Source organism: Scleropages formosus, chromosome 1 (genome assembly GCF_900964775.1).
Source record: "Scleropages formosus chromosome 1, fSclFor1.1, whole genome shotgun sequence".
Lineage (NCBI taxonomy): Eukaryota > Metazoa > Chordata > Actinopteri > Osteoglossiformes > Osteoglossidae > Scleropages > Scleropages formosus.
In genome coordinates this window covers 45,732,311-45,758,730 of record NC_041806.1, presented here as the reverse complement: position 1 = coordinate 45,758,730, position 26,420 = coordinate 45,732,311, and the positions used below count along the sequence as shown (strand labels likewise).

Sequence of the window (26,420 nt, the reverse complement as noted above, 5' to 3'; positions counted from 1 at the left end):
CAATTTCAAGTAAATTTTATTACAGTTTTTTTGCGTTTTGGAGCATGTTTTGGAATATATGTATACACCAACACTTCACTGTTAATGTTGTTTTAAAATATCCGAAGATTTTATATGTGACTAATCTGAACGTATTTTTACACATGTTTCTGAAAATAAAAATTGTTATAGTTTTTCTTAGGAAGTATTTTCCTTCCGAATGTTACATTAAGTACTCTTTGATTTCCAGCCACATTACACCAGTAACGCACACTTTCACACCTAGCTAAATAATTAAGGGTTTCTATTATACAGAACAAAGTTAACGTCTCGGAGCATTGAAATAGTCAACTGGCTGGTTTTCTACAGTTTCGCTGTTTTGCACTTTCTTTGTGTTCTACTGGGTTTCCTTCAGTAAATCAATTCTAAACTACAGTACGTATGTGTCTTTCTCAAGGGTACAAGAGAAGTTTCCTCTTTTGGGAACGAGACCTGGCTGTTCCCGCGTAATCGGCCCGCAGTAAATTAAACTGTTCTCTTTCTCTCTCTCTCTCTCTCTCTCTCTCTCTCTCTCTCTCTCTCCCTCACACACACACACACACACACACACACACACACACACACACAGACGGACACACACGCGCTCTCTCTCTCGAGCGCGTGCGGGGACGCCTGCGCGCAGATTGGTCGATCCTCCCAACCTGGGGCTCGTGCGCGTCGCGCGCCTCCCGCGACTCCCGCTCCACTGCCCGCGCGGAGACACCCAGGCGCAGAAGGAGACGCGGCGGCGCCTGGACGGGACGGTCTTCCGCTACCTTCGGACAAATAAGAGAAATCTAAACATTTTCCTCTCAGTTTTCAGGGAGATTCTGTTGTTTATCTATGGACTCCAATGAAGCGCGAGCTCGTGCCGCCGATCGATAAGCCGTGACGAGGCGCGCGCGGTGCCCAGCCATGAGCTGCCTGGATGTGATGTATCAGGTGTACGGTCATCCCCAGTCCTTCTTCACAGCGGCGTACGGCCCCTATCATCCGCAGGTGCGTATGTTTCGGCCAGAGCGGCAAATCAGAGGCTGGGATGGGTCGGAGTTAGTCCAAAATCAGGGTTCAAATTCGAAAATTCACACTTCGAAAGCCCGCGGTGGTTCAACTTCAAAATGAAAATCAGTGCCACTTCAAAATCAGAGTTCGCGGAATTCACAATAACTTTCACATGAGAGTTAGTTCAAAAGCAGGGAGTTTAAAAATGAACGCTATTTTTGAGAAAAACTTACTGTATTGTACGCTCAAGTTTGCTGTGAATTGGGTGTGAGTTTAAAGTCACGTGTTTTTAAGAGGGGTTCGTACTTCATAAAAAAAAAAAAAAAAAAAAAAAACGATCGCTCAGATAAATCCGAAAGAGGAACGAAAATTTGCAAATGCGTTTCATGCCGTTTTGTTTTTACAGATTTACTGATTACCACTTTATAGCCATATTTTGAAAACGGGTATTTAAAATACCACGCGGACGCCGTCGCGTGCAGCAGTGTAGATAGTAATTAATTTCGTATTTGTATTTGGTTTTAAAAAATGTTACATCTCAATCGTTAGTTTTCGTTGTCAAATTTTATCTGCTTTTTGCTTATTTACTTAAACTGATACACCCCCGCGTTACCATCGTTTATACAGGGTACCTTTACTGTTTATAAATGTATTCAGGACGAAAAACTAATTCTGTTTAACATTTTTCTAATTTACGATAAAGCCAGATATACTGTGCATAAATAATTAAATAACACAGTAGTCTGCATATAAATACACTGATCGTATCCAATATTTCTTGAGTTGCTCGCAGGTTGTTTTGTAACTTTGTAATGATTTATATTTCTAACAAAAGGAGTCTAAAAGTTTCTCACAATACTGCGTAAAAGTGATCATTCTAATTGCCATATTGCAGGGTTGTTTTATTTCGCTATATTTTGATCAACTGCTGGCATCGGCAGGACTGTGAATGTCCGCTTCCAAAGGTGTGCTTTTGAAATGTCAAACACTTTCTAAATCCCTTTCAAAAAAATGTTTTTCTTGCGCTCTCCCGGTTTCTGTTTGAACGGGGGCAGGAGGTTCACTTTTGGAATGGTGTGAAAATGTTCTTAAAAATAACGCCTGTGTTCGTACTGGATTCTGGGGTTCAAACGGACTTTCCTACAACTTACGCTGCAAATAAGACTGTTTTGTACATTTAAAATGTAACTTTAGTGACATATGATCCATTACTCTGGAATAGTTCTGGGATGTAGAATCTTGTATAAAATTATGATGAATAACTATTTCTAGAGACGGATTTAAACGATATTTTAAGGGCTTTGCTACGCGACGGTGGAAGATGAGGGAAGCAGATCATCAGTGACAGTAAATCTCCCAGAGAATGGGGTCCATGAGCGGAATGTCGTTACATAACCGAGTCAAACTGGCCTAATCACAGGTTAACGAAGTGACACTTAAATAGCCTCTCGTTAGTTGTCATATAATCGCCGGCCAATACGCGACAGAACGTCGATCGAACACGTTTCCTCAGCTTTATCAGTGCAAAAATCAACGCTTTGCTTTCGACAAACTTTTAAACAGGTTTTTTTTTGCCCCATTCATCTTCCTTAACTTTTTTTTTTTTTTTTTTTTTTTAATGCACTGCTCTGTTCCGTATTAATGCTCGTTTTTGTGGCCGCCGTTTCAGAAACTCGCACTTTACCCCAAGATGCAAGAGGCGCAGGAGAGTGTCGGCGCGAGCGGCCCCTTCTCGAGCCACGCCGCGCCCGCCATAAAGGAGGAGGAGGAGTGCGCGCACGACAAGGAGCGTCCGCCCGAGGCCGAGTACATCAACCCGCGCTGCGTGCTCTTCACCTACTTCCAGGGGGACATCGGCTCCGTGGTGGACGAGCACTTCAGCCGCGCGCTCAGCCAGCCCGGCGGCGCGAGCGGCAGCAACAAGCACGCGCGAGGTACATGATCCGCGCGGCGAGGTGCGGGTCGCGGCAGCGCGTGCGTGGCGCTCGTCGTTCAGCGCGGAAACGAGTCAAGGGCGAGTGTTACATGTAAAAAGGACATAACAATAACGGCAACTGGACGCAAAAAGTCTGCGCGTTCAGTATATCGTGAACCACGTCGTTTCACGATATACCCGCTTTAGTGAAAGACGATCTTGATTTTGCGTGGCACGAGTTGTTTAAAAAGTTTAATGTTTTACTTTGTTCCGTCGGCTTATGCCTTTTTTCCAAAGCGGTCAGGTGTATCCTAAAGTGTTTACAGTGGTTCCCCTTTTATTCAGCTGCTTGAAAGATGTTTAGATTGTTAGAAGTGAGATTGAAACCCTGCGACCCAAAGTTAAACGCAGTCAGTGCTTTTGACCGCTGGGTCGTCTTCGCGACATCCAGAGTTCTCACTCACTGTGAGAAAATGTGGCTTTCATTAGTTGATTCGAACCAGTATATTTTAAATAACCTGCAATTTACTGGTGTCCTGGCCGGGGTGCTATCCAGCATCGCCTTATGTCCCTAAGACAGACTCCGTACCACCAGGACCCTGCATCGGGCAAGGCGTTACTGCTAATGGATGCGCAGATGATATTTTAACTGAAATTTTATGTAATCAAGAGTTTGGTTTTTAAAATTTCACATCATGAGCTGATGCACTTCAGTCATCACGAACAAGGCTGACCGGGGGTACTACAGGATGTCAGATAGTTAGGTTTATAAAGTCTATATGTACAAACTTATGGTTACAGTTTCAGAAAAAAAGGGAAAAGTCATGTGAAAATAAAAAAAAAACTTGTAATATTTATTAATATGTACAGTACTTGCACTAAATGATATTTTATTCTGCATTGCTGCCTATTTACCTCAAAGTGGCATATTTTTTCCAGAGGAAATTAACGCTTTGTGTACACTAATGAGTATTTCGGCGAAACAGTTCAGAAAAAGTACCTCGTTCAAGGCTACCGCAGCATGGCTCTCTTCGAGACTTGAACTTGCTGCATTTTGTTGTCGAATTCTTAACAACCGTGCCGCATCTTGGTCGCACGCTGCACATTCAAACCAGCATTGTGACAACCTGTTGTCATCTTCCTGTTGTCTCAGACGGATCATTCCCCATGAGCCAGAGGAGTTTCCCCCCCTCCTTTTGGAACAGCACCTACCAGCCGTCCGTTACCGCTTCGCTGGGCAGCAGCCTGAGCAGCACTCTGGGGAGCGGCCATGCCGAGATGCCCTTCCCTGCGGACCCCTACTCCACCGCCTCCCTGCACAGCCACCTCCACCAAGCCCCTCCAGAGCCATGGCACCCTGCACACCACCACCATCATCATCATCATCACCACCCGTACTCGCTTGGAGGTGCCATCGGCACCCAGAGCTCCACATACCCCCGGCCCGGCATGCATGATGTCTACGGTACGCACTTCGACCCTCGATACGGCTCACTGCTCATGCCCTCTGTACGGCCTCATCGGCTCGGCCCCACTGGGACGCCCGCTTCTGGGACCCCGCAATGTGACATAAACAAGAGCGACACAGCAGGTTCGGCGTGGACTGGAGCGTTTCCAGGGACCGGATCTGACATAAGCCAGAGTCTCGGTCTCAGCATGGATGCAGGTAACCGCAGTCCCCATTCCATCCTTTTCTACCACCCTTTAAATTACACAGTGTTCTAGTTTGTTCCACTGTATGTAGGAACAACAGTTGACATTCACATGCTATATGTACACATACACATATCATTATATCAGATTCTTATGATCCATTGTTGCGTTTTTCCAAATGTCTGATGTCAGGAGATAGATGTCTGCTTCTGGTCTGCCAGAGTGATAATATTAATTACATGAAGACATTTACTATTTATTTAATTAGTCTCATATATATATATATATACTGCATGTGATCATATATAACACCTATTTTAATTATTAATCATGTTGGAAATTAAGCAAAGCAAATTAATTATCGTCATCAGATTATCATTATCTGATTAATAATAATAATAATAATAATAATAATAATAGTAATAATAATAATAAAACACCTTTGATTCTACTGTGATAGTGATATTTACTAGTAATTATGGTGGCAAATGGTCCCAGTCCACAAGTTAATTTTATCCCCAGAGGCAAATCCTTTATTGTCATTCTGCCTGTACTTTGGTGGCCATTGCTTTGACATTCTCCTGCTTCAGGGCTTCCAGCTTCTAGAAGCAAGATCGTTGTCTTCCTTCTCCTAATATTCTCTTCTTGCCCATTTTTTTCCTTCCCTTCCTCTTTCACTGTCTCCCCCCCCCCCCCCCCCCCCCCTCCTTCTCTCACCATCTGTCTGTCTCCTCTTTCTCTCTGTCTCTCATTCCACTTCTCTTCCTTTCTTTTACTCTCAGGTCTGCCGGCGCAGGATAAGAGCAAGGACATGTACTGGTTTTAGAGCTGTGCCGCCCCCAGCCAGCCCAGCCGGGGCTCGGTGTCACTCTGCCTTGTAGATGTTGACAGACCTTTTCTGTAACAGATTCTAATCTCACTTGCAGCTCGACGTTACACCCTCTGTGGCGGGACCATCCTCAGCTGAACCCTCCACTAAGCCCTCCAGAAACCGGGCGGACGAGAGAGACAGGGAGCCTCCAGCATGACAGAGACAGTAAGGGGGAGAGGCTCTAGAGGCCTTAAGAGAAGAACTTCCCAGAATGCACTGGTGTTACTGGAGGCTGCTCCCTTTACCGCTGTCCGTCTGAATCGGGGGCTTTCGGCTTTTCCAGAGGGAACTCGAGGGGAAAAGAGCTGATTTTTTCCAAGAAATTCTGAACAGACTAAAGCAGATGTGGAGGCTTACGAACATGAACCTAACCTCTGTGACGGTTTTCAAAGTTCACAGTGCTGCGATTTCTTTTCGAAAACAGCAAATCGGTGACCGACATGAGAGAGGAAACTATTCTGTCACGACTGAAGCAACCGGAGACTATTTGAAGCCACTCGCCTTGTGCGTATCCTCCTGCAGCTGTCAGCGACAACTGTTCCTCAACTGGACGGACACACGGTCGCGGTGTCGCTGCACCGAGTCGGGCCGAGCCAAGTGGTCCGGCCTCCACACAAGGAACGTGTTGTCAGATCTGTACTCCCCCCCACCAGAGAACAACTGGTCTGTGCTTTTGGGATGGAGGGAGAGCAGAGATGAATGGTGGACACACAATCTCTGCACCACTTCACTCCATCTTTGTGTGTGTTTTTTTTCTGTGTGTTTGCTGGTGTGAGATACTCTTCGGTGCAGTTATTTTACGGTGGATTAAGGAAAAGACGATTCTAACTGTGAAAAGGGTTGAATTAAAGATCTTTACACTGTAGATCTTCATTGTTATCCTGTCCTTGTCTATATAATGAAAGTGAAATATTTAGTCAGCTGTTTTTGAATGTGAATATATTAATATATTGACAAAGTATTTTTCTTCCTGGTACAATCCTGATGTAAATGCTATGTATTGTATGTCTTAGCTTTTAACTATACAGAAACAGTGCAGGATCATTAAAACTGAACGTGTTCCTGATAAATGGCTCCGTAATTTGTTCTGGAAGGCTAAAGCTGGAAGTCAGTGACTTGCAGAGAAGTGTTTTGTGGTTTATGATGGAGAGCTTAACGAAATATAAAACATTCTTCCCTCCACTCTGAGATTTTGAAGCCCTTTTCAAATTACCGGCTGGTTTATGCAGGACATGTGTTACCTGAATAGACCACTTTCAATTGCTTTCCTCTGTTCAATGGAAAAATGTACAACGGCAAAAAAAGCCTCCGCATATAATTCTGAAAAGCACTTAAGTAGACTTTGACTGATGACATTTTCAGTGAAATTCCAGTTCTTGGATGTTTTGGAAAGCTTAATTTTCAATGATTTTTCTTTCAATTGTTTTTATATGCTAAAGGTAACGATAATCGAGTTATTACAAAATATGATGTTTACTGCAAGGGTTTTTGTGAAAGCGGTGTTTAAAATGTTCATTTTTGGGTTTTGATGAACTGCCATAGAGAAGTATTCAATCTAGCTGGAAATGTGCTCATCGTGCCAGAAGAGCTTACAGTACTGAGAAGCCTCTATTACATATCAGGGAGCCAAACAACACTTTACTGGCACCTTTGGAATAAACATCACCGGCAGAGATAGAACGTTAATATCGCTGTGTGCTTTGAAGGGGGATACGTTGTTTGCATAACTTGTTAATGAGAATAAGTATTTAGAACAATGTGCTAATCTACAAGGGGAACAAGGATACAGGCCCGCTAAATTGAAACAGGACGACAAAAGAAAATGTGTCCGAGCCACCATGTGTTCCATCTCCGCTGTACTTCTGTTGTGTTCTGTAGATGAGTCGTAGACAGCTGTAGAGTCGTGTCAAATCCGAGCGACCTGATGAGGGACAGGACGGCTGGGTGGAGAGGAGGGAAGGACCCGGGGAACAATGGCTCCTATTCACACAGCTTAACACCATCCTGCTATGAGGGTTTAAAAACGGAAATAAAACCGTGTAGAAAAGAACTGAATTTGGTTGCAGTAATGTGGGTTTCATAACACATTTGGAAGCTTTGCTTTTAGAGGGTGACCTTCATGCTTGGAGACCTAACTGCTGTCACTGAATAGGCTCTTAGATGAACTAGGGTCTTTGGCAAAGATGAAGGATGATTTCTGTGTAATGACATTCATATTGTAAGTAACACATATGGACGTCCACCCGAATCGCCCCCCCCCCCCCCCCCCCCCCCTTGTTAATGCTCCATTATTTTTAAATTTTTATTTTCCCCAAGAAATGGTGTATTTTAAGCCTGGGCATTAGCAGATTCACCTTAAAATACGAATGACCTTTTTCTCAATGACATGATGATGAGGAGTTTCGGCGGGGCGCCGCTAGAGTGGAGGCCCGCGTGCACTCGGAGCTCGAGGCCGCCGGTGTCGGGATGCGCTCACTGGCACGAGCACGGGCACGGGTGCGGACACCCGATAGCCGCCCCTTCCGTGGCTGGAATATTTGTGAAGTTAGCGCACAATCTGAATGCGGGGGCTCATAAATTTCGCGGCGCTGGGAGGGCGCTAATTGGAGGAGGAGCGAGGCCGCCGGTCACGTGACCCTGGAAACCACGAGCCCTCGTGGCCTTTTAAGGGACCCGCGGTCGCCGGGGTCGCAGGGGGTCCGCAGCCAGTTGTCACTATGTGCTCTCTGTGAGGGGGGGGGGGAGACGACAATCCACCACTGATTCGGGCGAGATTCCGTGAACTTCTCAAATGCAACCCAAAAACACACCCCAGGAATTTTAATTACCGTGTAATATTAATTATACCGGCGACGTTAAGTCGCTAAGTCAGCCCGCAGTGGCATTTGTCATAAAGTTATGAATAATTTAAATCTACATTCGGCTTTCTCGCTCTGTGCATTTTTTCAGTGTTAGTCCCGAGTGGGTGCCGTGTGTGTGTCGAGCTCGATGCAGCTTGTCTGTGTATGTTGGCGCTGTAATTTGTTCTGAGATCTTATGTCTCGGAACACTCACACTGTCTATCGTGTTTATTATTACTATTTAATGATCTTTTTATGGTTTTGTGCTCATTATTAATGGACCAGGCTAACATTTTTTCGAAAATATTTAATGAAGTGCAGACCAGGCCGCGCGTGTTTGTGTTTTCGAATATGTTCACCTCAAGGTCAGGGTTACGGCTCTTTTTGACGTGCGCGCGCTCAGTCGGACTCGCACCTCTGATCTCCCCGGTATTTTTAATGTAATTTAAAAAAAAAAAAAAAAACAAAAAAATTAATTTCATGTTAAAAAAAAAAAAAATCCGAGCATGAAAAACACTGATGGACGCTCCACGCGTCAACGAAGCTGATGACCCCCCCACCCCCACCTCGAGTGACCTGTGACACTCCCAGATGCCCCCTCAGCATTTCCCGCTTCATAGGAGTTCTGTTACTGTTACACTACTAGATACAGTAAATATCATGTAGTGTGTGTTGCTGTTTTATTTTTATTTTGCTTTTGCAGTCCTCTTCGGTTTATTTTTTTTGCAAGTAATTGCAGTGTATTTTCCGTAAAGGTGCTTATTATTATTATAAATTGTGACTCCACTGTACTGCAGTGACAATAATCCTTCCACTGGAGAACGGTGATCAAACGCCATAAATAAACGGGAACGGCTTTATTTTAGTGCGCACAGAAGCGCGCGACCCCTGCCGCCCTTTCTGGGTGTCACGCGCGCGGCTCTGTGTCCCCACTGCCGTCCCCGCATGAGCACAGTCGAGTCGGACCAGGAGGGACAGAAGGACATGATCCCAGGAGGGAAGGTGACACACACACCTCAAGTCATGGATGTCGCTGCTCTTGACTGCCTTTCTCAGGTTTGTTCTTTTCCCCAAAACACACACACACACACACACACACACACACACACACACACACACACACACTTTCAGAACCGCTTGTCCCATACAGGGTCACAGGGAACCAGAGCCTAACCCGGCAACACAGGGCGTAAGGCCAGAGGGGGAGGGGACACACCCAGGACAGGACACCAGTCCATCGCAAGGCACCCCAAGCGGGACTCAAACTCCAGACCCACCGGAGAGCAGGACTGTGGTTCAACCCACTGCGCCACCGCACCCCTTCCCCAAAACATTTAATCTGAATGTGCTGCATAATCACTTGTTAATACTTTAAGGTAGCACAATTTTCTGCTTTAAAAACAATATAGCACCTGCCTAAAAAAATGCCCATGCTGATAAACATTAGTGGCAGCAGGTGTGTGGTGGATAAAACCGTCATCTTAATGTCTGAGGTTTAAATCTGACTCCTGCTGTAGTCCCCTTAATTGAGGTACTTGCACTGAAATAACACAGTAAGAATACTCTGCTGTGTAAATGGGTAAATCATCATTAAACTGATTGATTCCTGCAGCACAGGGACTGATTCAAGTGATCAAGGTTTAAAGTTCTTACCCTAAACTGCTCCAGTAAAATTATCCACTTGTATAAATGGGTGAATAATTGTGTTCAGGTTCCCCCACGGTGTGTGTGAGTGATGGAGAGAGTGTGGTCCACTGATGTAAGGATAAGTGACCCATCGTAAGTAGTGTATATAGCAGTGTAAGTCACCACGGTGAATAAGGTGTGTGGGCTCATAGCACTACACAGAGTTCATTGGAAGGCTGTTTGGAGAAAAGCGTCTGTTAAATAAATGTAAGCATCTGACTTGTAGCATGAAGGCTACAGGTTCTAAACCGCAGGAGGGATGCTGTTGCTCTGTGATTGAGGAAAATGCTTAACTTGACCCCCTGCAGTAATTTTCGACTTGTGTGTAAAACTGTTAGAAAGTGAGAAAAAGTGAGCCTCATCTTCGCGTTGATGGCTGTCTTCGATAGGACTTCGGAAATCCAAAAACTAACATTTTGGTCGGCCCTGAACCTAAAAGTCACCCCTTTGCATCAGTATTTAATTTGACGTGCTTTTCGTTATATTTAGAATGTAATTGTACTATTATTTCAAATTAATTTCAGAAAATATCGGCCAACAGTATCTGTACCAATGAGAAATTCAATCAATCAAAGAATCCATCATTTAAAAAAAATCTGGACGTGTCAGTCCTCACTGTAACGCCTCGCCCCATTTGCTCAGGAATGTCGAGCCGGCTAATGCTTTAGCTGTTAAGCGGCTCTGCAGAACATTCGGACCATCCACATGTGCCACATGGCTGGCAATTCTCACACGGCCTCCGCTGGCATTTTTCACATTAGTCAACATAAGCACTAGAAATGTGAACTTGGAAGCCTGGCTGGAGGGCCCAGCTAGCAGCTGTGGGGACGCTCTGGGCGTCAGGCACAGGGTGACTCCTTGAGCAGCTTTTGGTCACATCTAATCCCCCGGCTACCAGTTTACAAACAAACAACTGGAAATTCAGCCCTCTTTACACATAGCTCTACAAGGTCAAAGAGCAGAATATAATTTTTATGTAAATATTAAAGGCTTCTCACTCTGATCAGTTCTTCTGTCTCACATGGGTGTTATATTTAATTTAAAAAAGTGTTCTTGATGAAACAATGGCATGCTAGAGTTAGTCCTTCTTTTTCCCTGCTTTGTGAGCTGACAAAACATAGGAGCTGGAGGGGACCAGCAGCATGTCAGGTGCACCACCTATATTTGTTTCACTGATGCTTTTCTCCAAAGTGACTTACAATGACTGACCCATTTAAAAAACAGGGTAATTTTCACTAGAACAGGTCAGGGTAAGTGCTCAAGCTCAAGGGTACTACGACAGGATTCGAACCTGGGTCCATTGAGTACAAGGCAGCAAGTGTAACACTACACTACCCTCACCAGTTTTATGGCCAACTTGTACACATCATTTTTTTATTTTGCATATGGTAAGATGCTATTTCACAACACAGCTGCCTTTTCGCACTACATCAAATTGTTTATTATGGTTTAGTTAAACTTTATTTACAGTAAACTAGTTCTAATAACTAGTAAAACTTCAAATGCAATTAAAGAATGCCGTTGTATCCATGGCAACTGCAAGGTGGTGCAGCGGGTAGCAGCTGGCACTGTTATCTCACAGTACCTGGGTGGTGTCAGAGGATGTGTGTTTGACCCCTATTCAGTGTGTGTGGAGTTTGCAGGTTCTCCCCATGTTTGAGTGGGTTTCCTCCCACAGCCCAAATATGTGTGTTTCAGGTGAATTGGTGATTCCAAGCTGCCAATAGTGTGTGTATGTGTGTTACATTGCGCTGCTGTGTAGGCCTACTATAGTGTATCTTGCTAGTGTTTAAAGGTCATTGGGCGCGAATGTGTTAACGACACATTTTGTAGCTTGCATCACACCTTTAAATTTAAAATTGACTGCTACGCTCATGGTTTCACGCACGCAAGGTAAAGCACGGAGGTTCTCGGTTCTGGCTCCGTTGTGGTGGAACGACCTCCCCCTCTCGCTCAGAACTGCTGAATCTCTGTCCACATTTAAAAAGGGTCTGAAAACTCACCTCTTCCAGACTCACTTCACCCATCACCTCTTAAGTTCATGTGAGGTGTAAATGTTCATGCACTATAACTTTAAGGTCATGCCTGGATAAACCTTTACGCAGCTACTCCTGTAATGTAACATAAGTGTTTATATGTATCTCAAAAAAAAAAAACATTTTTTACTAGGAAGGTCATCAGGAATCGTCAATATTCTAATAGTTTTATGCAGCTACTCATGTGATGAACATTGGTGCATATGATGGAAAGAAACAAACTAACCGCACTTAAGAATCACACGTCTGCATCCAAAATATGACACGATGCACGCTTTGTATTTTTTTTCCGAGATGCACAATCGCTTTGGAGAAAAGCGTCTGCTAAATGAATAAATGTAAATGTAAAAGGCTGCATTCACTAATGTTATTAATGAGATGCTCTCCACAAATAAGTAGATCTTTTTCACGCACGTCATTTTACCAGTGCCCTTATTTTGTCATTACATTCATTTAATTCTAAATTAAATCAAATAGATGGCTTTATATATCAGGCCCGCAGCCTCCTTGACACTGCTGAAGTGTTCGCACGGAGACTGAGGCTCAGCTTTGACTGGGGGTATCTCATTTCACCGAAAGGCACTTTGTTTGCGTGTTCACCCAGGCAGAACGCTCCTGACAGTCGGGCAGAATCTCCAGGTCTTGCGCGAGGAATTCCGCAGATAGCGAACACGCTTTGCTACACTTCTCGTCGCGGACCAAACAAAGTCCACGGGTGCAAATGACCGACTGAACGACGGAAAGGGGGGAAAAAGAGCTGCGTGTGGGCAAATGGCCCAGAAGACAATCTGCTGACAATGAGCATGTGAAGCATTTGCTGGGAGTAACTAGAAGAGGCAGTTTTTCAAAGAGCAGAAAAAAAAACACTTAAAGAGAAATATAAAAATAAAGCGTAGTACTTCAAGTCGATTTTAAAGCTTAGGGGGCAAAAAACTGGTTAAAAAAAGTGATTTTCTTTCCACCTGCGGAGGGGGAACTTAATTTGCTGGATTTATTTCAGAGCAGTGTTTAGGTTTTCCGTCTTTCCACTCAATCTCCTGCCACCGGATTGAGCGGCGACCGTCCCCTCCCTGCCCGCCGTGTGTACATCAGAGGTTGTAAGCGGAACCACGTCGACGTATCAACAAAGCACTTTTCTGGACGGCTGGATGTCGAAACACATGCAACAACAAATATGCGGACGGACCGTGTTAACAAATCACAAAGTGTGTGACTTGGTGTCAGTTATGCAACGAGTAACGAAGAATGTGAAACATTAAAATTTGCGAGAACAGAAGGAAATGTGGAAAAACAGCTGCGCTGGTAGAGGGCCAAGGTATTCCGATGCCAGAGCTCTCGGTCGTGGAATAAAGCAAATCCTGCTGGAAGAGTGGCGGCGCTGCTTTCCACTGAGTTCGCTTGACAGGCCTTTTTGGAAGTGCACCAAGTCATTTGTGCGTACAAGGACTCTAAACACGCACACAAAAGTGTATCCACTGAAAGTTATGAATTTTTGTGAAAGCTTTCTGTGATTCCATGTAAGGTGGAACAGGCCAGTCAGCTCCCTGCTTACCTGTGATGACCGTCCACTCAGGATCCAAAACAGAGACTGAGATCCATCACTGGTTTTATGTACTGTGTTCACGTTTAGCTGATTATCCAAGGGGGGGGAGGGGGGGGGGGATGCGATGGCACAGCGGGTTTGGCTGGGTCTTGCTTTCTGGTGGGTCTGGGGTTCGAGTCCTGCTTGGGGTGCCTTGCAATGGACTGTTGTCCCGTCCTGGGTGTGTCCCCTCCCTCTCCAGCTTTGCGCCCTGTGTTGCTGGTTTAGGCTCCGGTTCACCACGACACCACCCGGGACAAGCAGTTTCAGACTGTGTGTGTGTGTGTGTGTGTGTGTGTGTGTGTGTGTGTGTGTGTGTGTGTGTGTGTGTGTGTGTGAGTGAGTGATTATCCAAAATCACTGCACTGTCACTTTCATGATATGTGTCAGTGGTCTGTGGTGCTGTACCCAGCAAGTTCAGCGGTGAGCCACACACACATTCCAAAAAACAAAAGAAACAAGAGTTTTATTCAAAAACATTTACAAGTGCAAAAAAAAGTGAATCATATGATCTTGGAGAAAATCAGTCTAAATTATCTTGAGATGGTGGCGCAACGAGTAGCACTGGGGGCTCACAGCTCCTCACTGTTCCTGGACTGTGGGTTTGAATCCAGCTCAATATGTATGTGTGTGTGTGAGGGAAAGAGTGTGTGCATGACTGCTCTGTGACTGACTGGTGTCCCGTTCAGCAGCTTCAGCTGCCGTCTCTGCTTCTGGGATTGGCTCTGGACCACTGCAACCGTGCACTGGACATGTGGTTCATAAAAATGAAGGAAAAAATCATCTGGGGAGCAACTGGTCCTGTAAGAGTGACATCTATGTGCATTCTAGAACTATCCAGAGCTTGTGCTGTCATTCAGGTCAAAAAAATTATATTATGAGGGTAAAGTACTCTGCTAAGGCAGCTGCTGTTTGCACTGGTATGTCTTGGAAGCCTCTCCTCAGGCAGAACAACAGAGCAAAGATTTAAAGGGGTCAGGGAAGGAAGAGCAGAGCTGAGCTGCTGGCTGCAGGGGCAGTTGGCACTGTCACCCCTAGTAGGCCTGATTTATGATGCCCGGGGACCCATCCAGGCCCAGTTTCCCCTGGAGCAGGGTCCTCCCCCAAGGGCTGCTCCACATACTCTCGAGATCTTGGCTGCTCAGTGGGGCGCCTGGTGCCAAAATTACCCCATCAAGTCATATCTCCAGGGTCAGTCGTCCCCCTGTCGATAGCGAGCATTTTATTTTTAAGATGATGGACACCACGTCTTAAAAGCCGTCAGATTCCCTGAACGGCTTTGCACTTTGTGTCAGAGCAGTATATCTTTTTCTAAAGGACTCAGGCGGAACACTAAACAGAAGGCTTGGTTTTGGGGTTCACGTGACCTTTTATGATTGAAAAATATCCCGAAGAAGTAAGGAGAACGTGCATGACATCGAATTAACTGCTTTATTTATAGTTGTCAAAAGATACACCAACAATACTGAAAATTCTAGTTACTGAAATAATTTTTTTATAATGGGCAAGCAAATATATCAATAGCAAAATTTTATTTAAACTTATTTACATTTATTCATTTAGCTGATGCTTTTCTCCAAATCAACTTACAATGTTAAGGTTACAATTGTTACACGCTTACAATTATTTACCTATTTGTACAGCGGGGTAATTTTACTGGAGCAAATTTAGGGTAAGTACCTTTCTCAAGGGTACTACAGCCAGAGTTGGGGATCAAACCTGGAACCTTTAGATAAGATAAGATACTTTATTGCTACTGTGTACAGTGCAATGAAATTCTGAATGGCAACCCTCAGAAGAAGAAGAGCAGCAGAAAGAACACTTGATACAAACAACAAAATAAGTAAGTAAATAAATAAATAAATAAGGATTGGAAGGGAATAAATAGTCCTCAGGCTCAGATACAAAGGCAGCAGCTCTAACCACTATGCTACCAGCTGTCCCAGGCTTTAAGTCATGTAAAACAATTGCAAAATGGCCTTCGTTCAAGATCCTACGTTATGGTTTAGAGAAAGAATTTGGGAAAAAAAATTAGATTTTCTTGCAGAAAACAAACTCAGCAATGCAGTTATCAAGTGACCGGCACCAGGTAACACAGCTAGAAGTGCTTTCGTTCCGTTGCCGTGCGTGTTTTTCATTGGCCCTGCTTTACACAGTTGCACCTGGGCACCCCCGCCCACCTGGACATCCCGACCTAAGGATGAGAGATGCGCTGGTGTAGCAGAAACAGGTTGAAAAGTTGCCCTCCTTCCCTTCATGTTCACTTTTGCAGAGGTGGGATTTGTGAAACCCGCCAAGCTTGAGCCCTTGGTCACACATAGAGCTGAGATTAGGTATCAGCCCCCTGAAAATGTCAACAGTTCTTCATGTTTGGGCACTTTTTTGCCGAGCTGCGACCCCCCGTGAGCCGGTTCTGGTACGAGTAAACAAACAGAGTCTTACCTGGGCAAGTAACCTGAGAGCACCTTACTTCCTTCCTTGTACTTGCTAAATGCCCAACTCTGGACGCCCTGCCATTAGCGCCGAGCCCTGGGGGTGCATCCTGCTGGAAGAGGGGGGCTGGGGGCACTGACTAATGGAGCACAACGGCATTCACCTGACAAGCGCAGTCAGGGAGAAGAGAGAGGGAAGAAACCACAGAAGAAAGCGAAGACAAGAGAGCGAGTGAGAGGGCCGTGACAGGAAGAGGTGTGAAACACAGGTGCACTTCACCTGACCACTTCCTCCGTACACCCTGGTAAGTGGCTTAACATCACAGCTCCTCGCGCTGGTGCCGAGGCAGGGGCAGCAGTCGTCTCGAGCTTGGGGTGCGAGTGTGGATGGAGGGGAAAGGGGGGTTTAGGGATTTCATAAGGGGATTTTTTAAAAAAGCAAAAACAAACCCCTAGGGTTGCACACACCCAGAAAGATGGTAAAATATGAAGAGCTTTAGTCCGCCCTCCATCTCGTGACACTGCAGTGTTTCAGAAGTTCTTCTGAGGGTCGGTTCTCCTGCTTTGGTTTTCTCCTATTTTCCCATTGTTGCGTGTTGTCCGTAGTTACGGGCAGTATGACAGCAAGCACTCCTCTCTTTTGTTGTGTGGCTCTTTCTTTTAGACCAGAGATACACTCCTTGTCAGGTAGTCTGGCAGTCTATATAGCCCAGATGTTACAAACCACTGGATTGTGTGAGATCAGGCCTTTGTAGTCCAGGACACACACACACACACACAATCTGAAACCGCTCATCCTAATCGGGATCTGGCCAAACCCGCCACGCCACCGAGCCCCACATCCAGGCCATACAGTACTGTGCAAAAGTCTTATACAAAAAATATTTGTTTTAGACATTTATTTAATGTCTTCTATGGGGGGGCACAGTGGTGCAGCAGTCTTGGCTGGGTCTTGCTCTCTGGTGGGTCTGGGGTTCAAGTCCCACTTGGGGTGCCTTGCAACAGACTGGCATCCCATCCTGGTTGTGTCCCCTCCCCCTCCAGCCTTGCACCCTGTGTCACCAAGTTAGGCTCTGACTCCCCACAACCCCACTTGGGATAAGTGGTTTCAGCCAGTGTGTGTGTGTGTTTGTTAATGTCTTCTGCATTAGTGTCAATGGAAAGAGCATATTTTAGATTTCCAAGCATTCACACACAAACACACACACATTTTCTGAACCGCTTGTCCCAGACGGGGTCACGGGGAACCGGAGCCTAACCCGGCAACACAGGGGTAAGGCCGGAGGGGGAGGGGACACACCCAGGACGGGATGCCAGTCCGTCGCAAGGCACCCCAAGCGGGACTTGAACCCCAGACCCACTGGAGGGCAGGACCCGGTCCAACCTACTGTGCCACCGCACCCCCCTTCCAAGCATTTCTTTTGCAAAAAGTTACAGTATTAGAGTAAGGGTTTTGTATGTCGTTAAAGAAAGAAAATACAAACACACACTGTCCGAGAGCTTTTGTCCCAAACGGGGTCGCGGCAAACTGTTGCATAACCCAACAAGACAGGGCGCAAGGCTGGAGGGGTAAGGGACACATCCAGGACAGGACACCACTCCATCGCAAGGCACCCCAAGCAGGACTCGAACCCCAGACCTGCCAGAGAGCAGGACCTGGCCAAGCCCGCCACGCCAACCGCTTGTTGACGATGGATGGCTACTAAGCTTTCTAGGAAGTTTATTAAGTAAGAGCATTATTTTTGGAAGCATTCTCACTTTACAGCTTTTTTCCCCAACTGCCTAAAACTTTTGCACAGTACTTTATACATGAGGCAGTTTAAACAAGAACTTTAAAAGGTGGCATTCTAGATTAGACTGACAGCTATACAGTGTTTGTGACACAGTTCTTGTGCGTATCTGCGTCTCGGAATTTTTTCACAGCAGCACAATAAGGGGTGGATGGGTCCACACATTAGATGTTTTCTTGTTTTACATGTAACATTATTTGCAGACTACAAACTATGCATTGGACTTTAAAAAACATGCCAAGAGGATACACAATGGAATGAGAAGGACACATTTTGAGTGTGAAATGTTATACTGCTGCAGAGTGTGCGTCTCATGCCACCCAAGCACGGATCTGTCACGCCGGTGAAAGTAGGACGACAGCGAGGACTGCGTCGGCGTGCGGGTGGCGAAAGGAAAGGGGACGCGCGACTGGCCGTCCCACACGTAAGGGGCCGCTCGGAGGCAATGGATGAACAGGTGGACATAGCAGCCGTCAGCCCCATGGGAGATTGATGCGCTGCAGGGTATTCTCTTACAGCACTGGACAGCTGTGGCGGACTCCACGAGACGTGTTGTCTTCATAACACGCTTCAGCCTTCAAAATGGAGCAGGATGCAGGCCTGGTGGAGCCTTGGAAAAGCAAAACGCAATCACTTGCAGCACCTCAAAAATGCATAACCGTTATTGGATCATTAGATCTATATTGTATTGGAGGTATTTAAAATTTAATTGGCACTTCTGCTTGTTTTTGTATCATTGACACGTGCACAACAGTGGGGTGTTTGTGTTACTTCATAATTCCTAATACACTTCTGCATGGCTACGAAAATATGTTGCCGTCCTTTTTCTCAGGTCATCCCATCAAGAGAGTTCGCTAAACAAAATGTCAAAATTCACCTGAACAGAGATCATATCCTAATGGCACAGTCTGGCATATGTGACATGACAGGGATGTCAAAGGCAGTCAGTTGGCTAACACTTCAGGCAATCACACACACAATGGAAAATGTAGACAATTTCAACAATTCACCTGAAACATATCTTTAGACTGTGGAAAGAAAGTCATGCAAACATGGGGAGAACATCCAAACACCACACACATACTGAAGCCGCTTGTCCCAAGGCAAGCCGGAGCCTAACCCGGCAACACAGGGCGTAAGGCTAGAGGGGGGAGGGGACACACCCAGGAAGGGACACCAGTCTGTCACAATACACCCCAAGCGGGACTCGAACCCCAGACCCACCAGAGAGCAGGACCCAGCCAAACCCACTCCGCCCCCGTGCCCCCCTCCACATAGCAAAGCCATGTTCAAACCCATGGCCAATTCAACAAACCAGGAGCTGTGGGGCAACAATATAATGTCAGCTGTTGATTGATTCATTGCATGAACATGTGCAGCGTTCTTCATCTTGTTCGATGACTCATGAACACCGGAGACAAAGTAACACCGTGGAAAGGAGCGGAATGGAGGTTGTCCTACGCTTCCATTTCTATTGTTTGACTGCGTTTTACTGCCAACTAATGGCCGGACAGGGAAACGCATGTGGCTTTTGCTCCACAACAGCCAGAAATGTTATACTGTCATATGACATGGTGAAGAAAATGCAATTAAAGATAATGAATATACTTCAGGTGCGGTGGCGCAGTGGGTTGGACCGCAGTCCTGCTCTCCGGTGGGTCTGGGGTTCAAGTCCCGCTTGGGGTGCCTTGCGGCGGACTGGCGTCCCGTCCTGGGTGTGTTCCCTTCCCCCTCCGGCCTTACGCCCTGTGTTGCTGGGTAGGCTCCGGTTCCCCGTGACCCCGTAAGGGTCAAGCGGTTCTGAAAATGTGTGTGTGTGTGTGAATATACTTCAGAAATATTTGTACCATGGTAAAGGCGCTGTTCTTAATATCAAGAGGCTTTGGATTTTATAACATCAGTTTAGGCCTCATTATACTGCAGTTTTCATCGTTTTGGGGATGTTTTTTCCTCTGTTTGAGTGATTTTTGGGGTTTTCTTTAAAATCACATTTTTAAGTATTGATCTTGACATTCTAATTCCAGTATCTTCGGTAAAGCATATCAAATTGGGTATTCATTTAAGTTTCACGAGCACGAAACATTTTCCTTTTGAAAATTAAAAAGGACGACTTGAAAGTGACCTCGGAAAAGTAATATAATGAGCACAAATAATATAAAGAAGCGTCCGGCCGGAGAAAAACACGTTAGCTATTTTGCTACGCACACCTGCCTGTGGCTGTGCATTCCGATGAAGGATTTTCCGCTTTCGATTTTGAAAACAAACATGAATTCATCGCCAAAGAATAAATTCACAGAAACTGAGATTAAAAAAAAAAAAAACTATTATAATCTGTGGAAATATTTTGCCTTTTGAGTCCGAGTCTTTTGAGCGACGCTTCATCATTTAGTCCGAGTGTAAATTTTTAAAAAAAAAGAAAAAGAAAAAAAAACGCTGGACGCCTCCGCTCCGCGCCTCGCGGGATGAATTAACATTCCAGGTCCGACAAAGCGCGCGCGCGCTCGCGCTCCTCCTCCTCCTCCTACTACTGCTGCTGCTGCTCGCGCTGCTCCTCGCGCGCTACCCGCTTCTCGTGCGGCCGTGTAGGTGCCGTGCTGTAGCCACCACTGAAATACGTAAAAAAATGTTTTAAAAAAGACGTTTTCCTTTTATCGTGGTTCCGGGCGCGGGTCAGGGAAGCGTCATCCACTTATTTTTCGACAATGAGCACAGTTTATGAGTGTCAGACCACCGACATTGTCTGCCGGGGTTGTAAACAGGCGAGAACATTCCTGTGGCGAGGATGTCTTCGTGTTTCCTCACAGCTACTTTTTGTGAAATTAAAGCATTAAATTTGAAACGCCCTAGCACAAAACCCGAATAGTTTCTTTAGTAACATGTGGTAGACAAGAATAATAAGAATAAAAGATACTAGCAAAGGGAAACGGGTGGCTTTTTTTTGTCAGATTTTTGAGGATCTTTCTTTGGATTTATCTCGTTTTCAGGTACGCCATTTTTTACAGGTTCTTAAAAGCAGAAATGAGCAGCAGTTTATCCGCAGAACTTTGTTAAATTACGCATTTTTCGGTGGCAGTTCGTCGACTATGAGTATGAGGCAACAGGAGTGAAATTTAAAAACTGTGCAGTTTTATTTAGTACATGTCCAACCGATCCTTTGCAGGTAATTGTACCATAAATACACCCTGCTCTCTTTAGAGGTGAAGACAAATTTTTATCTTTTAATTGATCATATGTGATGAATGGAGAGATTATAACTGTCTTGCTTGGCACATTCTGGTACCAGACACTTTCGTTGACTTTAGTAGTCCATTTTGATCAGGTAAAAAGAAGAAAAATCGATTTATGGATGATCTTCCTCATAGTGACCCCTTTCTCAGCCGATACAAACTGGCTTTATTGATATTTACTGATCTCTGAACAGCAGGTGACCTCACTGTGTGTGAATCACATGATTTAAATGGTTTTTAATGGTTTTCTGGGACCGTGGCCCTTTAAGACCAGTGCTGAGTCCCTGTCATTGCCTGTGCGCAATCCATACATGTTACCCCCCTGCTTTCACCCCCTGCTCCCTTCCTGTGATGGTGAGATTTTTTTAATAGCATCTATAAAACTGACTAGATTTTATCCAGTATAAAAAGGAATCCCAATTAGTCTGTTATTTTTACTAACCACTTGTCCTGGGGAGGGTCATGGAGGTCCGGAGCCTATCCTGGAATCACGGGACAATAGACAGGACGCTGGTCGATTGCAGGGTAGCCACACACGCACGCATTATGAGCAATGTAACTTCACCAGTTCACTGGAGCTGTGTCTTTGGAATGTGGGAGGAAACCCGAGCGCCCGCAGAAAACCGGGAGAGACGAGGAGAACATGCAAAGTCCACACAGTCTGAGTTGGATTTGAACCTACACCTTGGTTACCTTTAATTACTTGGTCAAGAGAATTTCCTTCAGTGTTGTTCTGCTTTCTAAAAAAACTTCACTCAAACTGCTCTGAGAAAGTGCACAAAACAGTAAGGGGAGCTCATAAAACAGGCACTTAACAGAGTGTAAATATTTTCTTTTTGCTCTCAGGTGGAGTTAGCAGTCATGAGGGGCTCCTCAAAGGTGACTAATGTGGTATGCCGGAAGATAACAGGTTGGGCGATGACTTGATAGTTATTATCAGATTATCCTTCTTGCTCTCTGCCAGTGCGGTCGAATTGGAGCAGTACCCAAATTCGCAGATCTTACAAGGTGGAGACCTGTCGAGAGTAACATGTTTGCAGTGTCTCGTAGCAACGTAAACATGCAATGCGGTACTGGACATACTGCTTAGGGCTGTCACTTTGCAATCTGAAGGTCCTGGGTTTGAATCCCACTTCTTCTGTTGCACCATTGGTCAGTGTATTTACCATGAATTGACACATTAAGAATACCCTGCTGTATAAATAGGTAAATTATTGTAAAATGAGCTTATATTGTAACTCACTTTGGACAAAGACATAACCTAAATGAGGAATAATAATAATTTGTGTCACGCACTAGGAGCCCTTTTTGTTTTATCTGAAATTTCACAGCTCAGCTTTTTATGGAAACCTAAACTATGGGATCTACAAGTAGCATTACTGCATTATTTATTTGCTTTCATTCAAGACAAATTATTCATTTGCCCACTTACAAATTATTACATTACAGTTCTACAGAAATTTTTTGATTTTTTTTCAGTAATTGTTGCCCAACTCAATGTACTTCTGCTTGCTTTTTGCAGTTTTTTTATTACTAGGTGTATGTCCTTAGGAAGTAAAGTATTTACTGCTTATGGCATGATTGACTTAGCAAAAATCAACAAACCAATGGACCTTTTAGAGCGCATATCTGACATGTGATTGTTTAAAAAAAAAAAAATTCAGACAAACTTGACCTGTGAAGTTTTATCAGACTGTTTCCTCTGATGCCCAAAGGAACAATGTCTGTTTTTCAGTTCAGACTTCAGTGACCTCCCCCTCTCACTCAGAACTGCTGAATCTCATGCTCCATTTACATAGAATCTCAAAACTCACCTCTTTTGGACTTGCTTCTCCCCTAATCTTGTAAGATCATGATAAACGTATACATGTTTATGTTTAATAATTTTTTTTTAAAAATGAGAAATAATTCAGTAATAGATAAACCTTCATGTAATGTATACTGGCTCATAGGGTGGTATGTTACAAATTGACAGTGCTCTAGAATCATGTGTCTGCATCCAAATCTCTCTTTCTCTTGATGTGATGCACACTTTGTATTTTTTCTCTGAGATGTACATTGCTTTGAAGAAAAGCATCTGCTAAATCAATAAATGTAAATGTAAACCTGTGACCTTTGGGTCCAAAGGCATCAGTTCTAACCGCTATGCTACTAGTTGTTCCAAAACTAGTATACATGTATTCAAATAATAATAATAATAATAATCTGCATCAGTACTGACTGCCTGTCCAATACTGTGGCTCCAGAGCATTGCAACCCTAACTTGGGCAAGTGGTTGTGATAGTGAGCAGCAGAGACGTATTCAAATCAATGTCCAAGCCTCCCAGCTCAGGAGTTCTGAAGCACCAACAATACTCACTGCACCCCCATGCTGCGCTAATGGTCATAAGTTCAAATCCTGTATTGTTCATCCAAGGCTAGGATTCTTTGAAGCCCTTAATGTCCCTTCACAAACTACAAAACATTTTCAGTGGTATCTGAGAATCATTGTTTATTCTGAGGAAATTAAATCACAAATATTAGATTAAAAAGGGTGATAATGTTTTTCAAGATGAATTTGCAGATGAAAATGTTGCCTTTTTGATTTCATGTTATAGGTTAAGCCTGCTTTATGATTTTTTTGGTGCTGCCAAATGCCTTGTGTATAACAGGACAGACTCCGAAAGACCTCGGTGGCATTTGTCCTTAGAGTTGACTACTAAAATTTTAAAGTTTTCATTTTTAATTACTTTATTTAACCTTGTGAGTTTGCCAGTTATAGTAATTTTTTAAATAAAAAGGGGGTACTGGCTTTAAATTAATAAGCCATTGTGGAAGAAAAATGCCACGAAGGTTGAATTGGATCATGGCTGTTGTCTTTTAAATAATGTAGACCTAATTTAGGTTAGTCAATAGTGGCCCGTCCTCAGATCCGCCACTGGAAATGTTGAGGCAAATTTGAAAGCTTTGATAAGTTGTGTCCAATGAAAAATCTCATTATCGTGCCAAACGTACAGAGGTAAACACTGAAACACTACAAAATGTAGTGGTATTGCAAATACAAAGTGGATTTTATGATTGTGTGATTATCAAATTTTTAATATAAATTTTAATTAAAAAGAAACAACCTTGAGAAAGACCAGCGCAGAGGAAGCCTACAGCTTTCATTTTGGTCGTTTCAGAATGTCAGGAAATTGGATATTGATTTAGGTCAGGACTGACGGATTCTGGCTGCCACTTTGGAAAGAATAATGCGGTTGTTTGAAGAGGTGAGGTGGTTTGTATAATTCTATCAAACTGTTACTTTTGTTTTGTTTTGGGTTTTTTCTTGCTCTATGGAAATCAGCTTGCTTTCTCACAGCTCCAGGGTTGCAGGTTCAAATCTAACCCCTTTTGTCTGTGTTTGTGTGAAAATTTGCATTCCTTTTCCATCAACGCTCTTTACTATGAAGCATTTGTTTTATGCCAAGGCCGTGATTAAATCAAGCAGCTCTCAAACATGATTTTTAATTATTTGCATGCCCCAGGAAACCGTGTTAGCAATTTTTAAAAGAACATTTTCAGTGTCAGGCATAAATTCTCAAGCTTTCAAATTAAGTGAGAGTTTTGGTCAAGTAGATGAATAAAGCAAAATCCAAGGCAGTCGATTATGTTAAAGTACAACTGAAAAAACTGTGAAAAGTCCCGTCAAGCAGAAAGATAATCAATAATAGAATGGCAGCAGGTAGCATAATGATTAAGGACCCGAATGTTTCCAGTACTCAGCTGAAGCAGGTGTCTGCTGCTGTACCCTGCAGCAATTTGCATAACCCTGAGCTGTTGTAGTAAAAATATGCAGCTTTATAAAGTGGTAAAATTTTAAGACGTATTGGGGAAAAAAGCAATGTGTAATAACTCTAAAAACAAACTAAAGTGGCCTATCAGCTCTGACACTCTCAGACCTCACAGTGCAAAAAAACACAGCATTGTGTTCAGTGTCTGTTTAACTGTAGGTTCGGGATCCTGTGACACTGGGGCTTTTGCTGTTGTTTGTTGCGATACTTCTCGTACCATGACTGCGGTGAAAAAGTGGCAGCAAAACTGACAGCATTTCTGGATGTGACTCACACACACACACACACACACACACAGTGTAATGGGTGCTCACATACAGAGTGACACCACAGGACTGGCAACCTTGTATTAACAATAGTATGTCCAGTGTTGGATTAAAATCTCTTTTATTCCTGAATTTTGCACTCTTGCATCTCAATACAGAAAATTTGAAAGTCTTGCAAAAGAAAACTTTGCAGTCAACAGTGCCGCCTATTGGATGTTTCTATATTTCATTTCTTGTATTTCTTAGCTCCATCGGCTGAAAAAATAGAAACATTTAACGGCTCATCACTGTACTGCTGTATCCATGTATTTTAATACATAGAGCTTACAAATCAAAGTGATTGAGTGACTGAGTGGGCTATTCTAGTTTGCAGTGTTGTATGTTTTCTTTGCACTTGTGACCATACTGCAGTAGTTCTGGTTTTTTTTTTTTGCTCTTGTGATCATACTGCAGTGATTCCAGTTAAGCAGCTAGGATGTGCATCCTCCTTATCATACAAAATCACATAATGCCATCTTGCTCGTACATGAAGGTATTATCAAGTTCAAGTAGTTTTTACTGTCATTCCTCCATACAGCTTGCGTACAGTGGAACGAAATGTCGTTTCTTCGGAGACCGTGGTGCAAGACAGAACATAGGCTAGGACGCGGGTACAGCTGTGAGCTGTAGGCAGTTGTGGAGTAGTGTAGTGTTGAGTTCACTGGTCAATGGAGCTAGTTGAGTGTTGGGAGGTAGCTGGGTGTGAAGTAGTCTAACTGCCTCAGGGAAGAAACTGTTGCGGAGTCTGCTGGTGGTGGCGCGGATGCTCCTGTACCTCCTGCCAGATGGCAAAAGGGCGAAGAGACCATGAGAGGGGTGAGAGGGGTCGTCCACAATGCTGTTGGCCTTGCGGATGCAGCGGTTTTTGTATGTGGAGTCGATGGTGGGAAGAGTAACTCCGATGATCTTATCAGCTGTTCTTACCACTCGTTGTAGGGTTTTGCAGTCGGAGACTGTGCAGTTCCCGTACCACACGGTGAGACAGCTGGACAAGACGCTCTCTATCGTCCCCCTGTAGAATGTAGTGAGGATGGGAGGGGGGAGTTTGGCTCTCTTCAGCTTCCCTAAGAAATGGAGATGCTGCTCAGCCTTCTTGGCTAGGCAGGTGGTGTTCAGGGTCCAAGAGAGGTCCTCTGTCATGTGCACACCAAGAAACTTGGAGCTTTTTGACTCTCTCCACAGCTGTTCCATTGATGTGCAGAGGTGAGTGGTCTACTTGGGTCCTCCTGAAATCAATAATTATCTCTTTAG

General features: G+C 44.3%; 1 protein-coding gene across 2 annotated transcripts; it reads left to right on the top strand.

Moving 5' to 3' along the window:
- Positions 1–596: 596 nt before the first annotated feature.
- vgll2a (vestigial-like family member 2a) lies at positions 597–6,575 on the top strand. 2 transcript variants are annotated; one of them, XM_029255949.1, is made up of 4 exons: positions 597–1,017; positions 2,690–2,954; positions 4,089–4,601; positions 5,515–6,575. In XM_029255949.1, the coding sequence occupies exons 1-4, from the start codon at positions 934–936 to the stop codon at positions 5,553–5,555; spliced, it is 903 nt and encodes a 300-aa protein (XP_029111782.1). In that variant the 5' UTR covers positions 597–933; the 3' UTR covers positions 5,556–6,575. The 2 variants fall into 2 exon arrangements, with proteins under 2 accessions (XP_029111782.1, XP_029111781.1); XM_029255948.1 differs by having other exon boundaries at positions 5,371–6,575.
- Positions 6,576–26,420: the final 19,845 nt, after the last annotated feature.

Bases quoted from the DNA above. Each gene is read 5' to 3' on its own strand.
- vgll2a (XM_029255948.1), top strand. From the start codon at position 934: ATGAGCTGCCTGGATGTGATGTATCAGGTGTACGGTCATCCCCAGTCC. The intron at 1,018-2,689 runs GTGCGTATGTTT...CCGCCGTTTCAG, and splicing joins ACGGCCCCTATCATCCGCAG to AAACTCGCACTTTACCCCAA. The intron at 2,955-4,088 runs GTACATGATCCG...CTGTTGTCTCAG, and splicing joins CAGCAACAAGCACGCGCGAG to ACGGATCATTCCCCATGAGC.